At 36.0% G+C, this 14,430-nt stretch overlaps 1 protein-coding gene across 11 annotated transcripts in view; it reads left to right on the top strand.

Moving 5' to 3' along the window:
- The window catches only part of Nckx30C (solute carrier family 24 member Nckx30C), a 35,162-nt gene extending 20,746 nt beyond the window's left edge, over positions 1 to 14,416 (top strand). For 5 of the 11 annotated variants that reach the window (XM_017249975.3, XM_017249972.3, XM_017249973.3 and 2 more), the window contains 5 exons: positions 3,636 to 3,829; positions 6,299 to 6,373; positions 7,745 to 7,999; positions 8,238 to 8,374; positions 8,455 to 14,416. In XM_017249975.3, the coding sequence (XP_017105464.3) occupies positions 3,636 to 3,829; positions 6,299 to 6,373; positions 7,745 to 7,999; positions 8,238 to 8,374; positions 8,455 to 8,695 (902 nt within the window). In that variant the 3' untranslated portion in view covers positions 8,696 to 14,416. Of the gene's footprint in view, positions 1 to 3,635; positions 3,830 to 6,298; positions 6,374 to 7,744; positions 8,000 to 8,237; positions 8,375 to 8,454 lie in introns of those variants that run through there. The other 6 variants (XM_017249981.3, XM_070277222.1, XM_017249977.3 and 3 more) reach the window with 5 other exon arrangements.
- The last annotated feature ends 14 nt before the right edge of the window (positions 14,417 to 14,430 follow it).

A 14,430-nucleotide genomic window follows, 5' to 3' on the forward strand; every position in this document is an offset into this window, starting at 1 on the left:
AATTCGGCAACGGTACGTATGAGTAATATATTGCGCATACGTCATGTTAGCCCAATAACACGTATAAATGCATAATTTTAGAAGATCCGGTTGTTAGGTTGTTTTCTAAATCTTTTGTAAAGTACACACTTGATTTTAGGTGAAATTTTAGTTTCCAAATGAGAAACTCAGTGGTATCCTCGACCGCCACGCTTACATCCAAAAAAAAAATAATGCAATAACATGCCAACTCTCTACTCTATACTATAATACTATACTATATATATACTACCTATATACTTTCTGTACCTATTATCTATATCTGTTCTAAAGTACAAATTGTTCTCCTAAGTTCTGTTTCGTTTGGTTCCTTTTAAACTCTGTGTACATTCAGTGTTCCTACTAATTGGATGTTTGACTTGCCAGCCAGAAGTTACTTTCGCTCATCCTTCCACTTCTGCTGCCCTACCCAATTACTGTATCTGTATCTATATCTATGTCTATGCTCCGATTTCCACTTCCACTTCCATTACCATGTTTTGTTGCGTTATTTTTGTTGTTTCGGTCTTCAGTTCAGTTCATTTCAGTTTGGTTTGTTTTGTTTTCCTTTTGGCTTTTTGGGTTTTCGCCATGGTTTCCTTTTTAGCTTTTGGTTCACTTTTTTAATGGCGACCTTGGAGCCACTTACCTAATTAGCACGCCAGGCCCAGACGTAGCGTCGACTGAAACTAAACCAAAAAAAAAAAAATAGAATGAGACAGAAATTAGTAAATAGAAAGTGTCAGAGCAAGGGCAAATGACAGCTTTAACCCTTCTGACTTCGGGGAGGGCCCGAGTAGGAAAGGTCATCGCGATATTATTATTTTGGTGGCCCCAACAGACAGATTCTTTAGTTTTTCAATGTCTCCAATCACTTTCGACCATTGATTTTGTATGGATTCGGCACTCGGTTGTCGTTCTGTGTCTGTCTGTCCATGAATATGTATGGAATATATATAGGCGTCAGTGTCGTTGCCACGGCAATGGCCCACAGCGGACTAAACGAATCGGAATTCAACAACTCAGGGGCGTGCTCGCCAAGGTTCGCAGGTGCGAAGTGTTAGAATTCGTGTGCCTACCTCAACTACTAAACGATTCGATAATGAGGCTCTACCTTTAACGATAGTCTGTTAATTCTAAAATGTTTAGTCCTAAATTACACTTTTTAAATAATTTTGTTAGAAGCTAGCAGTCAGGTGTTTGTTCTTTCGCCTTCAGTTGCTATTGCTTTACAGAATATGCTATTTTAAGTTTATTTCTTGGGCTTTGCTTTTTATTTTGTTGCCAACAGTGATACCAAAAATAATAAAACATTAAAAAAGAAAATAGCAGAAAAAAAAAACAAACAAAAAATGTTCACAAAAATAACGAAAATATTTTATGTTGTTCAATGTCAGTTTGGAGTTACATATTACAAATATCTTAACTTATATATATATATATACATATGCGTTATATATCTAGCATAGAGAAATTATCATAAATTCCTAGAGTTTGTGCGTCCAGTTCAATGGCATACGTACTGTGTCTCAATAAAAGCCAACTCAGTATATCAGAGAGATATATATATTAGTTGATTTAATAACAGACAGTACCTGTGCAATTGGCTGCTGGATTGAGTTGAGTTTGACGCGTGACAAAAACAAAAAGCAAAAACAAAACAATTTATTGTGTAAATAGTTATTAACTATGCGTTTTTAATGTTGTATGTGTTAAACGTAATCATTATCGTAATTGTAATTGAAAATGTAATTAGTTAGCAACTAGTACAATTGGCTCGCAGCAATGCTGCTTTTCTTGGGGGGCTCAACATCGGGCTTGAGACTAATCTCGTCTCGAGAACACTCACTCACACCCATCCATCTACATTCGATTGAAAAATTATTTAAACAATTAACAAGCTCCGGCTGCATGTGCGACTAGTCGGGCTTGTTTCAGGTAGTTTTTTGCATAGGTCGGATCGCTTTTTGTCACTGGAATGTTCGTCATTATAAACATTGAGTTTACATATGCGTTTCTTTTATGTCATTCAACTCGTTATGCTCGTTGGTTGCATGGGAATTGTGTTTTTGGGGCCTGGGCCGAGGTGGAAATCCGGCCAAGACGGCCGGAAATCATTCCAAGAACCAAGAACGTTGGCAATGATCTCGATCGATTAATTAGTGATCCAAAATAGCAATTCCCAGCAAGCCAATATTAGTCGTGCTTTTGCTCAGTTCTCTGTATGAGCATGTTTCAACTCTAGGTCTGTATTGAAATCAAAAGAAAAATAATTCCTAATCGCTATCCATATACACCCACTATGACACACACATGCGATCTATAGAAACGTAAGCTAAGCCTAGATCTAAGACCAATCGGAATCGTGTACATATATACACACATATGTATATGTATATAGCTAGAGAAATGCTAGAAGGGGTCTTTCCAAAATTTAGCCGTCTCTCCAGACGATCCCCCTGATAGAGAAATGTATACCATTAAAGAGAACTTCATGCCGCATTGACAACACTATAAAAAAATGACTATCAAACCCAAACGAAAAACCCCGTCCGATCCCCAAAAAAAACGACCATCTTTAATCAGATTCTAAAGTAAAAAAAAAAGAAAAAAATATTTAATCAGCTCCTAGTGCAAAACACAAGTTCACACTCAATTAAAATCGAATCGGATCGATTCTGAGACAAAAGTTCCAATTACCCATGAGACTCTGACACGGTAAATATCTGTAGTGATCTTCTAGTATAGTCCTAGCTACTAAATAGTTCTAGTTGTAGTCTTAGTCGGCTTCAAAACCTTCCATCCCCCCCCCTCTGCTGGCTCTGCTTCCCGCTCTCTTCTGATCCATACTCTCTGTCATACTCTGTCATATCCTCTACAATCTATTATCTATAATCTATATAGACTAGACTACTATACTATATATCCCCTAGCTGAAACAAAAAACTATCGACCTACTCTAGCAACCTCCAAATGCTGTTTTCGCAACTGACATCAACATTTTGTATAAAATATTTTCAATATACATATAGACATATATTTGCGTATATGAACGATCCAATCCAATCCCCGATTTTGACCCGTAGCCCTTCGGGCCGGGTTTTAAATTTGTTTGTAAATTAAATGCTCTAAGAACGAAACTAAATCTAAATCTGAACCTGAAACTCGTAACTGGGTTAATTCGTTTATTTCTCATTTTAATCGATGCAATTTTATTCTTTCTTTTTCTTCTTTTTTTCGTTTAATTTTTCGCAAAAATAAAAAATATCTATACCAAAAAAATATCAAAATAAATCAAAAAAAAAACACTTGGATTTTGCGTTCAAAAAACTCAATTCGTTGTGTGCCGAAATATCGAAATATCGAAAATCGAATACCGTTATACCGATCACGTATTACAACGACAACAATAATCACACCGCTACTTGCAACATAAAACAAAACCAAAAAACACAACAACCACAATCCACCACCAATACTCACGTGTTTTGTGTACCAACAAACCCAACAAAACAAACAAAAAAACAATAAACACTGCATTATTTATCGAAACACACACACCAAAAAATAAAAAAACATCGACAAAAAAAATACGACACACAATTACAATTACAAAGATGATGTTCCAGGCAAAGTTGACGAGAAGGCGACTCAGCTGCACGCCATCGCCTCCCTGAAAGTCCTGCTGGATGCCACGAAGCCGCAGCGCGGTGGCGCCACCACCTCGGCGGCCAATCACGTCAAGATCAACCTCAAGGAGACCACCCTCGCCGACCGACCCAACGGCAACATCGACACCACGCTCGACTCGGTAAGTGGTCCTGATCGCCTCTATATCCCTCCATTCTTCTTACACCTGTACGATGTGATGATAATGAATAATAATTTTCTTAGGCATGATTTATGGTTTTCCAAACTTTATTATTTTTATATTTAATTTTTGAGTATTTTTTTTCTGTTGAAAACTGATTGATTGTGTCACACACAATGCGCTGCATTCTTCATACAAGCAATTGAAAAATAAAAATCTATATATATAAACGGATGATATCGTAAATCGAAATTTAGCTTTCATTTTGCGACAAACCAGAAACTCGACCCATTTAAGTGTAATCCCAATTAAACGGAAGTGCTTAAGTTCATTAATAATTGTCGTAAATCCCATAAATTCATATCCCAATTTGAATAAAAATCTAAAAAAAATATTTGTGCTATTTTGATGTACTCCCTTTTAAACCAGACAGGGTTTAGCGACCAGTTCAAGCGACCTACCAAATTCTATACACACTATTGTATTTTTGAAAAAATTTCTAGCTGTTTGGCATGCTTTCCTATCGATTGCTAATTGATTGAGCTGATCTGATTGGTTTCCTGATTGATGCAACGTTTGAACTGATTCTAAACTGAAAATCGGTGTGTTTTTTACTCCCAAACCCAACCAACCAACCACACAACTATATGTTTTGATGTAAACCTCCTACCTTCCAATATTTTTGGTGTGTTTTCCCATTGTTTTTGGACGGTTTATGAAAATGTGTCTAGGCTGTAAGTCAAGCCAGTGATATTTAAAAAAAAAATTAGAATAATTTTATATCGAAAGGATCTGTCTGTGTGTTTATGCAACGTTCATGTGTGACTTTTAAGTGGATTTTGGTTTACTTCTTTGACTTAAACTAAACAACGATTTGTCTCTCAACTCTGTTTTCCATATATCTGATCCACGCCCACTTTCCGCCCATCCCCATTCCACCCAACCACCCACAACTCTGTCTCTCTCACACAAGTCTTTTCCCCCAACTCTTTCACACACAACTTCCTTTTCATTTGCGTATGTTTATCTCTTTCTCTGACTTCCAGAGTATCTTCATATCCACATCCATCTATTTCTATAAAAAACTATCTATCTATCTATCTATCTATTTCTCTGTGTGTGTTTTGTCTTGCCCCAGAATAAAAAAAAAAGAGCTAATTCGGAATAGTGAAATTTTTTGCATACTCGTTTATACCGTATTACCCATTTGGAACTCATTTGCTTTGTGTCTTTACTTTATTTTATTAATTGTACTACCAAATAGCCTTGACAAGAAAAAATTTCATCCATAAAAACCCCATCCTCTCGTAACATCCGCGTATTCCGAGGGGAAATAGAGTCGTTTGTAGCGCCTCGCATATTATTATTTCCATTCATATTTCACTAATGTGCAATGCAGTCATTTCAATGCAAAATAGCTGCGCCTTTAACACACACAGCTCCTCCACACCCACTCGAGTCAAAATCAAAAGATATAAAAAAAACACGGTCGCAGCGTGTGTGCTCGCAAATTGTACAACGCGTATCGTAATCATATTGGTATTTTTTTTTAAGGCGAACATTCTTATGCATTGGCTCAAGCACCTCCCGGCTAAGGCCCCCCATTAATGCAGCAGCAGAAGCAGTATTAGTGGAATTGCATTACCTATTTCCTTCATTCAAATGACTCTTGCAGAAGGTCAAAGTATTCCGTCATGTATTATGATAATAATTTAGTCTCTAAATTAATTTTAAAATAAAAAAAGGGTTACTTAAAGAACCTATAGAACCTATCTCTCATCCATCTTCCATCTGCAAGAGCATTCAAATTTCGGCTAGCCGATCCGCTTATTGCTTCCTAGTTTGTTAATAATGAATATTTTTTTATGTTTATTATCTTTCTTAATTTATGCAAAGATCACAAAGCAAACCTGAAACAAAATTCTGAGGCTCTGACTCGCCCAAAAATTACTGCCACCTTATTTTGAATTCGACTCACAATCTGACACAACATGGCTGGCCTCTGAGGGCCGCTAGAAACCGAATTTTCCGACTTGGGTCTAGCTCAAAAAAAAAATCAAAATAAAAATTGGAAAAAAAACTAAATCCTACTAAATAAATTAACTGTGTTTTTAAAAATAAATCCCACTCCGTATATGTTTGTTATGTATAACCCCCCGATTCCCCGACACTTCTTCTACACATTGTGAACAGTCTTCTACTCCAAAACTATCTTTCTGTCTATTTCCCAAAAACACTCCCTATTTCAAAAAGTAAAATCTTCAAATTTTTGTCCAACAACTTAAGTTTTAACAAAATGTTTTATTTTCGTAACTGACCTGATTGTGTGAGAAGTTGGCCGCAGAAGTTGGTCAAATACCATATAACTAAACAATAAATCTCTATATATATATTCTTATAAATGTGTACTCTTCTCCCAAAATACTTGTCACATAAATGTATAATGTATCTTGAATAACCAACCCAAAGCCATCGTTGAGTGGTCGACGTCCTAGCTGGATTGAGCAGAGGGTCAAAATTCAGACACGCAAATTTAGCATCAAAGTTAGTTTCATGAACAATTTTTATCGATCTCTCTCTATCTATCTTTCTCTCTATATCTATCTATCTTCGCTCTTCTATATATTGCATTCAGTCTTTATAATTTTAAACGACATTTAATAATACTATATCGTGAACAAATAAAGTGTGTTCTTTTGTTGTTTTTTTTTTATCAACTAATAATGAAATAAATATCAGACCAAAAAAAAAAATACATGCAAGTCGAACATGAACGCTTATTGGTACTGGTCCTTATAAAAATTACATATTTTTAATTGGAAAATGATTAATTGTAAAAATATCCAATGACTAACCCGACTATCTGTGCTACAATAATGCCCAGACCAGACCAGGCCAGTCCAAGAGCGTGGATTGTAGACGGCATATCAAATTTTTGTTGCAAGCGTCAGACAATCGGCACCCACGCTAATGATAGTTACACTGAGAAAAACTTGCACACTTGTAGTTAATACATCTTAAAATAAATCTTAGATCTTTTAATCAGTTTTACTTTCTACTTTCGTTCACGACTTTGATCGACTTTGTAGACTGTGTCTGTGTGTTGTTGCACTTGCAAGACCTACTGTCTTGCATAACTTGAGCATGCCCACTGTACCAATGCACCACTGTAGTACCACTGTACTTGCGATGCTGATAGAACTGTATCTCTGCACGTTTTAAGTCTAACCATCTATCTCAGCGCAAATCAGTATCGTAACGTAATTGTAGCCCCGATAGAACGTAAGTGCACCCAACCACCCAACCACCTGGCCCACGACCCCCTTTTGAACTCGAATCACCACCACCAGTACACTAAGTATTACCACCCGCTCTGAACCCACGCCAAGCAAGCTCTAAACGCCTGTCTGTGAGTGCCTCACCGGGGAATCTGCAAATCTACAAATCCGAAACCCCAAAATAAACTGCATTTTCGTCTCAAATTTCCAACCAAAATATGAAAAAAACAAATAAAAATTTAAAAAAAAAAAAGAAAACAAGAATCAATACAATATGTTATCCTGTACCAACTCATGCCCATCTGTAAACATGGCTCAGAAAGCATTCCACCTCAGACTCCCGACCAGAAATCAATCAACCACCTTCAACCACTTTGGAGCGTCCTCCGCTCCGTTCGAATCCGTTCCACCACTCTCTCTCACTCACACCCAAATTTTTACTATATATTTTATACAACAAATTCCGTATTATATATTCAATATTATATATATACTCGTACCCATATACTACGGCTAATAACTACTAACAGACTTCAGCACAGTTCGGTCCAAGTCCTTTAATCGAATCCTCTCTCCCTTTACCCAAAAAAAAAAACAACACCGAAAACGAAAAAATCCAATCCAACGAACTGAATAGGCGCCAGAAATCGAGGATGAGCCGGAACCACTGAGCATGGCCTGGCCGGACACGGCCCGAAAGCGGCTCACCTACGTCCTGGTGGCCCCGCTCCTGGTGCCCATGTGGCTCACACTGCCCGACACGCGGACGCCCCGCGGCAAGCGCTTCTTTCCGGTCACCTTCATCGGATCCATTGTGTGGATAGCGGCCTTCTCCTACCTGATGGTCTGGTGGGCCAACGTGGCCGGGGACACAGCGCGCATTCCGCCCGAGGTACACTTTTAATAAAATATTCATTAAATTTATAATCTTTGGAAGTTTTAATTACATTTTTAAGTTTATTTTGGGTTTTAAATAAAATATGAAAATGGTCTAGGGGAAATCTCCCACTCCCAAAAAATAAAATAATCTAGAGACATGAGAAGAATTATTTCTTTATGTGGACTACTTGCTCCCGCCCCGCTGATTAAGCCCGTATGCCGGGTCTTTTTGCTTCCTTTTTTTTGAATAGGTCATGGGCCTGACCTTCCTGGCAGCAGGTACATCCATTCCGGACTTGATTACCTCGGTGATTGTGGCACGCAAAGGATTCGGCGACATGGCCGTGTCCAGTTCCGTGGGCAGCAACATATTCGACGTGACCGTGGGGTGAGTAGTGGCATCGCGCCATATCCTTTAATCGAAATTCCATTCGATGTCCCGAATTATAACCCATCCCTTTTCGACAGCTTGCCGATCCCATGGCTGCTCTACGGCATTATCTATGGGGCACCAGTGGAGGTGAACTCGGTGGGCATGGTTTGCTCCATAACCATCTTGTTTATGATGCTCGTGTTCGTGGTGCTATCGATCGCCTGCTTCCGCTGGCGCATGAACAAGGGGTTGGGCTTCACCATGTTTCTGTTGTATTTTGTCTTTGTCGCCGTGTCGCTGATGTTCGAATACGATCTGATCACTTGTCCTGTGTAAGGATCAAGGGCAAAGACAAAAACAGGCAACAGTTACCGATTGACCGATCATGGATGCCATAACCGGAAACGGAAACAGATGCGAATGAGAATGCAGAGACGGATACACAGATACGTGCTCTGGTGGCAAGTCTCTATCTTACATCCAATTAGCTAAACTATATACAAGCAAATTAATGAATGAATAACAAATTAATTAACTGTGGACTAAAGCTAAATAATCGAATTGTTAAACCGACAAATCCACGCATACACGCAGTCACTCACAGATACACACTCACACAATTCACAGCTACACGAACAAAATGGCGAAAGCGAAAACGATAACGATAACGATAAAGATACTGAATACTGAATACTGATACAAAATAATAACAAAGACGATGAAAACTTAACGTTAACAAAATGCGAGTTAGTTAGTGGCAGCGTTTCTTTTTCGAAAGACATTTACTTTAAAGTGTTTAGCAGCAGCTTTTTAATGCAAGCAGCCCCTCTCCTTATCCTCTCTATACTCTATACTCTATTAACTTTGGTCCCAACTCTATCGTATCTATCTATGACCTATGACCTAGTACAACTTTAGAGCGAAAGAAGGAACACGATCAATGGCTTCCCAATCAAGCAAAGAAAACCAACCAAAAAACATACTAACTATCTACCTAGCGTTTGGGTTTTAACTAAAAACTAAAAAAATAGGAACAAGAGGGGCATGTATGTATCTACAAATCTATGTATATGTATATCTTGGCACAATAGCACCCTAAATATACGATACGATAGGATATGATACGATACGATGATCCGAATAAATTAAAGAAACTGAAATCCAGAAGAATCCAATCGAGCGAACTGTGCTAGAAGTTTTGCAAAGCCTTTATTTGCGTGCTCTACCAAGATTTCTCCTTAAAGCTTTATCCAGAGCCTATCTAAACTCTATCTAGTTTAACGACTTATAATACATAATACTTATATACCAACTCACACGCACACTTACATGGCATACTATATATTGACCTATATTGATTAAGTGATAATTTGCGTACTTATTGCCCTAATTCTAATTCTCCATTGAGTCTAATGGATGGAGCAGAGTGTTAAATTTAACTTTCAATTGAAACCATATTTATTATAGACTATTTCAAATCCAAAAACAAAAACCAAACCTACCAAAAGGCGGGAAAAAAATTATTAAAAACTTTAAGAAAAAACCAAATACGAAATACGAAACCAAACTAATTTCATATACTTTTTGCTTAATGAAGTCCCAAGTACATATATACGAGCATATTAAACGTATTTATATATAAATGACATATAAGACGATATTTAACGAAATATGAAACAAAATCAACTTGCTCTCTTTATTTAGAAAGGTACGTAACATTTTTTCTAAACTAAAACCCTAAACTCGTAATACCAAGTGGCCGTAAAAACTGCATAGAAAATGATGCAAATGTTGACGAAACGATGAATAAAAACCAAATAATTTAACATTAAACGCATACATATATACACCCAAATATATACATACATATATATTTTATATATAACAGAAGATAAATTACTATATATACATAAATATATATATGCAACTATAATTAAGTAGGCAATGTATCTAACGGATATCCAAAACGTTTGCATATGGCTCGCAATGAAGTTAAGGAAATGACAGAACAACAACAACAACACATACAGATACAGATACAACAGACACACACACGGATACAATACTAATACAGATACCCACACAAGGACACACTCGCACAGACATAGAACAGAAAGCAATAATTTTTATTAGCAGTGAATTAAAGGAGCATCACGCTATATACATATATGAGCATACATGTATCTGTACACCCTATATACATACGATAACATGTATGATACCGTGCATTTCACTATAATTAAATGGCAGAAATCGAAATATAATAACTGTACATTGAAGCAGCTCCAGAAGCCAAGCAAGCTCAGCCAGGCCAGCAGTTCCAATGCATGTGGTGGAAGCCATCGGAAATAATTATATATGCGTACTTTACTTACTGAATGCAGATTCAAGTGCAGAAATAACGTAACTAAGTGGCTGCTCTTACACCCCATGGGTGCAGTGCATTCGATTGCACAAAGATATAAATATATATAAATAAATAAATGGATAAAAATAATATTAAATATGCATATAGAATATGGACAGACCAGAGTCACAACTACAGCGGAAAAGATGGAAAAATGGCGCCCGAAGCCAAAAGAAATACAAACATATATAGGAAATGGCAACGAGGATAGAGTCAGGGAAAAAGATACTGAGACATTGTATAATACTCGATAGAGGCTTACATAAGGTCATTCGCCAGTCCCCATACTAAATCCGTTTTATAGCCCATTGAAACCTCTAGTCAGTGTGGAGAGTTAACTATAAAATATATCTTTTTTCAAAACTTGTTACCTTAACAATAATAATTTTTAATTATTTTCTTCCTAAAATATGATAACTCCCAAGATTCAAACCAGGGTTGCTCTCCACACGAAATTGTTGACTTTAGTCCATCGATATCGATAACTAGCAAGCTCACTTCTCAAAAGTAGGATTGCCTCGGTCGCCAGGCTTTAACAGAGACAACTTCCAAGAACAAACAACAAATTAACTTAAACTTTTATACAAGCTGTATGTTTAACTAAATACAAAAACTAAATCGAATAGAAAACCCAAAAAAAAAAATATCTTCCAAATTAACTTTAAAACAAAATCATATTTATTATATAAAAAGCAAAAAAATAATTCAAACAAAACACTCATACTTAATTACATCTTATTAGAACCTAACGAAAAGGACACCCAGCAATTACTTGTACTAAAGATTTTCTTCACTCACACACCAACTATCACACACGCATTCGAACATATCGCGATCACTTTTCCCTCTATACTATAGAGTCTATCGATAACATACAAATTACAGCGTAGGACCCACTTCCGCACAGGATCGAACTCTAACCTTAACCTCTCTCTCACCCCAATAACACCCACATTTTCCATACGAATAATAGCATCCAAAAATGGAAATAAATCTCAATAGACCGTATTTCATTTGCCACCTAAGCCCACATACTATACTCTAGCCATCCCACCCGAAAGTCATTTGCAAACAAAAACGCACATACACCACACCAAATGTCGAGTGGCCGTAGTCTCGCTTTAAAGCAAAGTAAATAAGAAGAAATATATACAAGAAATATATATATACAAATATATATATGATATATATATATATGAAATTGTTATGGTTATAGATTTTTAACAAGTTGAATAATTGCGTAAAAAGTAAAAGTGAAACAAAAACACAAAAAAATTGTTGAAACATTAGCAAAAGCGTTCATAAAAAAAACATAAACGAAATGTAAGGAAAGAATGAAATAATAATAATAACGATAAAAACGAAACAGAACAAACCAAATCGAAAGATATAGTAATGCTATATATACTTTATGAAATATTTAACTATGAAAATAAAAATCATTGTTTGAAATTAAAGAAAAAAGTAAAATAACAAAAAAAAAAAAAAACTAAATTTGGTGTTTGCTAATTTTGTGCCTCAAACCAAATTTTGAGTTTGCAGAAAAATGAACCGTAAGTATAACCAATCGATTATTTAACCGTAATTGGCATGTTTGTATATTCGATGTTCGATGTTTTTTAAATAAAATTAGCAAACACAAACACAGACCATTCGAAAGCATTTCTAGAGATCTGGCCATTCAAATCACGCTCTCAAGTCAATCAATCACCTATAACAATCGTCTTGAACAAGAATTACCGATAACCGGTTACCGAAATACCGCATAACGAACAAACACATAATCATTAATTTCAGCTTTAAATAATCTACCAACTAGATCTAAACCGTATATGGAACACACTTATATACACACGGATATTTATTAACTTTTATAAGCCAGTATATACATATATAGAGTGTCTGTGAGATACGCGTACTCTCAAAAAAAACTGCAAGTGGATTACTTTTTTTAAATACTCAATACAATAACGAAAAAATATAAATAGAACTCGTGAAAATGCAATGTATACAATACCTATATTCGATTATACACTATTTAGAGACCGTTTCAAGTTGCGTCCGTTGTAAAGACAAATGAAACACAGCAAACAATAAATTGTCAGTTAGCTTCGATTTGTTTTCGATTTTTGTTGAAGTGTGGAAACCAAACGATTACCAATTAACGACATTGCTACCGATAACGATAACGATAACGAAGCAAATTTGATAAACGAATCCAGTAAAAAGTAATAGTTAACATATTGGTAGACTAATTTAAAGATTTTATAGCGTATTCAAATTTATAAGTGTATAAACCGGATGCGTTTTTTATTTGTAATGCCAGCCGATGGACCAGATCGGATATATAGCGTGTGAGAATATAGCCGTCGTGTGTAATACAATTATCATTACCCACCAAAAGATTTTTTGTTGTTCAGTTTGGATCGTTGTACTCTTAAATTTAACTTATCGAGTGTGTTTTTATTTATTTTGTCGAGGTAAATAAATAGCGGACCGATCGACAATGGGCATGTAATTAGTACTGACGGGAACGTAATTTTAATAGCGAACATTGAGAGAATTATAATAACAGACATTAATTTTAACAACTGATACGCTTCTAGCACATAAGATTGTACAAATGATTTATATGAATAATTCGATAGTCACAAAGAACAAAAATAACAGATGGTCATGAAAAATGTCGGTTACGTTACTCATCCCGTTCTAAAGATATGGTACCCATTACGTTGCTTTAGGTCATCAATAGGAGTTATCTTTCCTTCGTCAAAGATCCCAGTCCCCTTACCATCCCAGTATGGGGAATATATGACAAATACATTAAAAAAAAAGATGCAATACAGCGAGTTATTTACTTTATACGAGTACGTCTAGTTAACGACATTTAGATTTTATACAAAAAGAATACCCAGACACGCGCAGTCATTTGATTCCCAAACCACAACGACCTACTATCAAATAAACAAAAAAAAAACTGGTAAAACAATAAACTCATTAGTTAACAGAGGTCATCAAAAGCGGGCTTGGAGTAAAGGAAAATCAAATATATAGTCAATTTCAAACAATACATGCAAACATATATGGCTGGCACTCAAGATATTTATGAAACAAGAGTTATATGAAGTTATATAAAAGCATTTTAGGGGATGGCAAACTGGTAAGGAGCTGAACAGAGCAGCTAACGTGAACAGATCGAACGACACTTGTGTAAATCAAAAAGAAGCTATAGAGAATAAACCGAAATGTTAACTAGTTATTTAGGTGAAATATACAACAAACCACACACACTCAGATACATAATTACATATACATTGAACCGTTAACAAGGCTTTGAAAGTGCAAGGACATTGTCCGAGCAGGCGACAGCACACGAACACAAGGACACACGAAAGTTTACAGCGGATCGAATACCGTTATATAGCAGAGTTATAGAAGAGCCGCAGCAAACGAAAATATGGCCGTTTAATAAACTTTTGTTATCAACCAAGAAACGAAAACGAAAAGCAACTGCAGTAAGCAGGCTGCGAAAAACAAAAAACGAAGTTAATGTTCAAACTAACTAATATATAACGAATATTATATAATACAACAAACTTAGACTGTATGTTATTTTCTCAATACAATACCTATAAAAAACAATAAAAACAGATTCAATAAAATG

The sequence above is a fragment of the Drosophila bipectinata genome, chromosome 2L (genome assembly GCF_030179905.1).
Source record: "Drosophila bipectinata strain 14024-0381.07 chromosome 2L, DbipHiC1v2, whole genome shotgun sequence".
In the NCBI taxonomy this organism is placed as follows: domain Eukaryota; kingdom Metazoa; phylum Arthropoda; class Insecta; order Diptera; family Drosophilidae; genus Drosophila; species Drosophila bipectinata.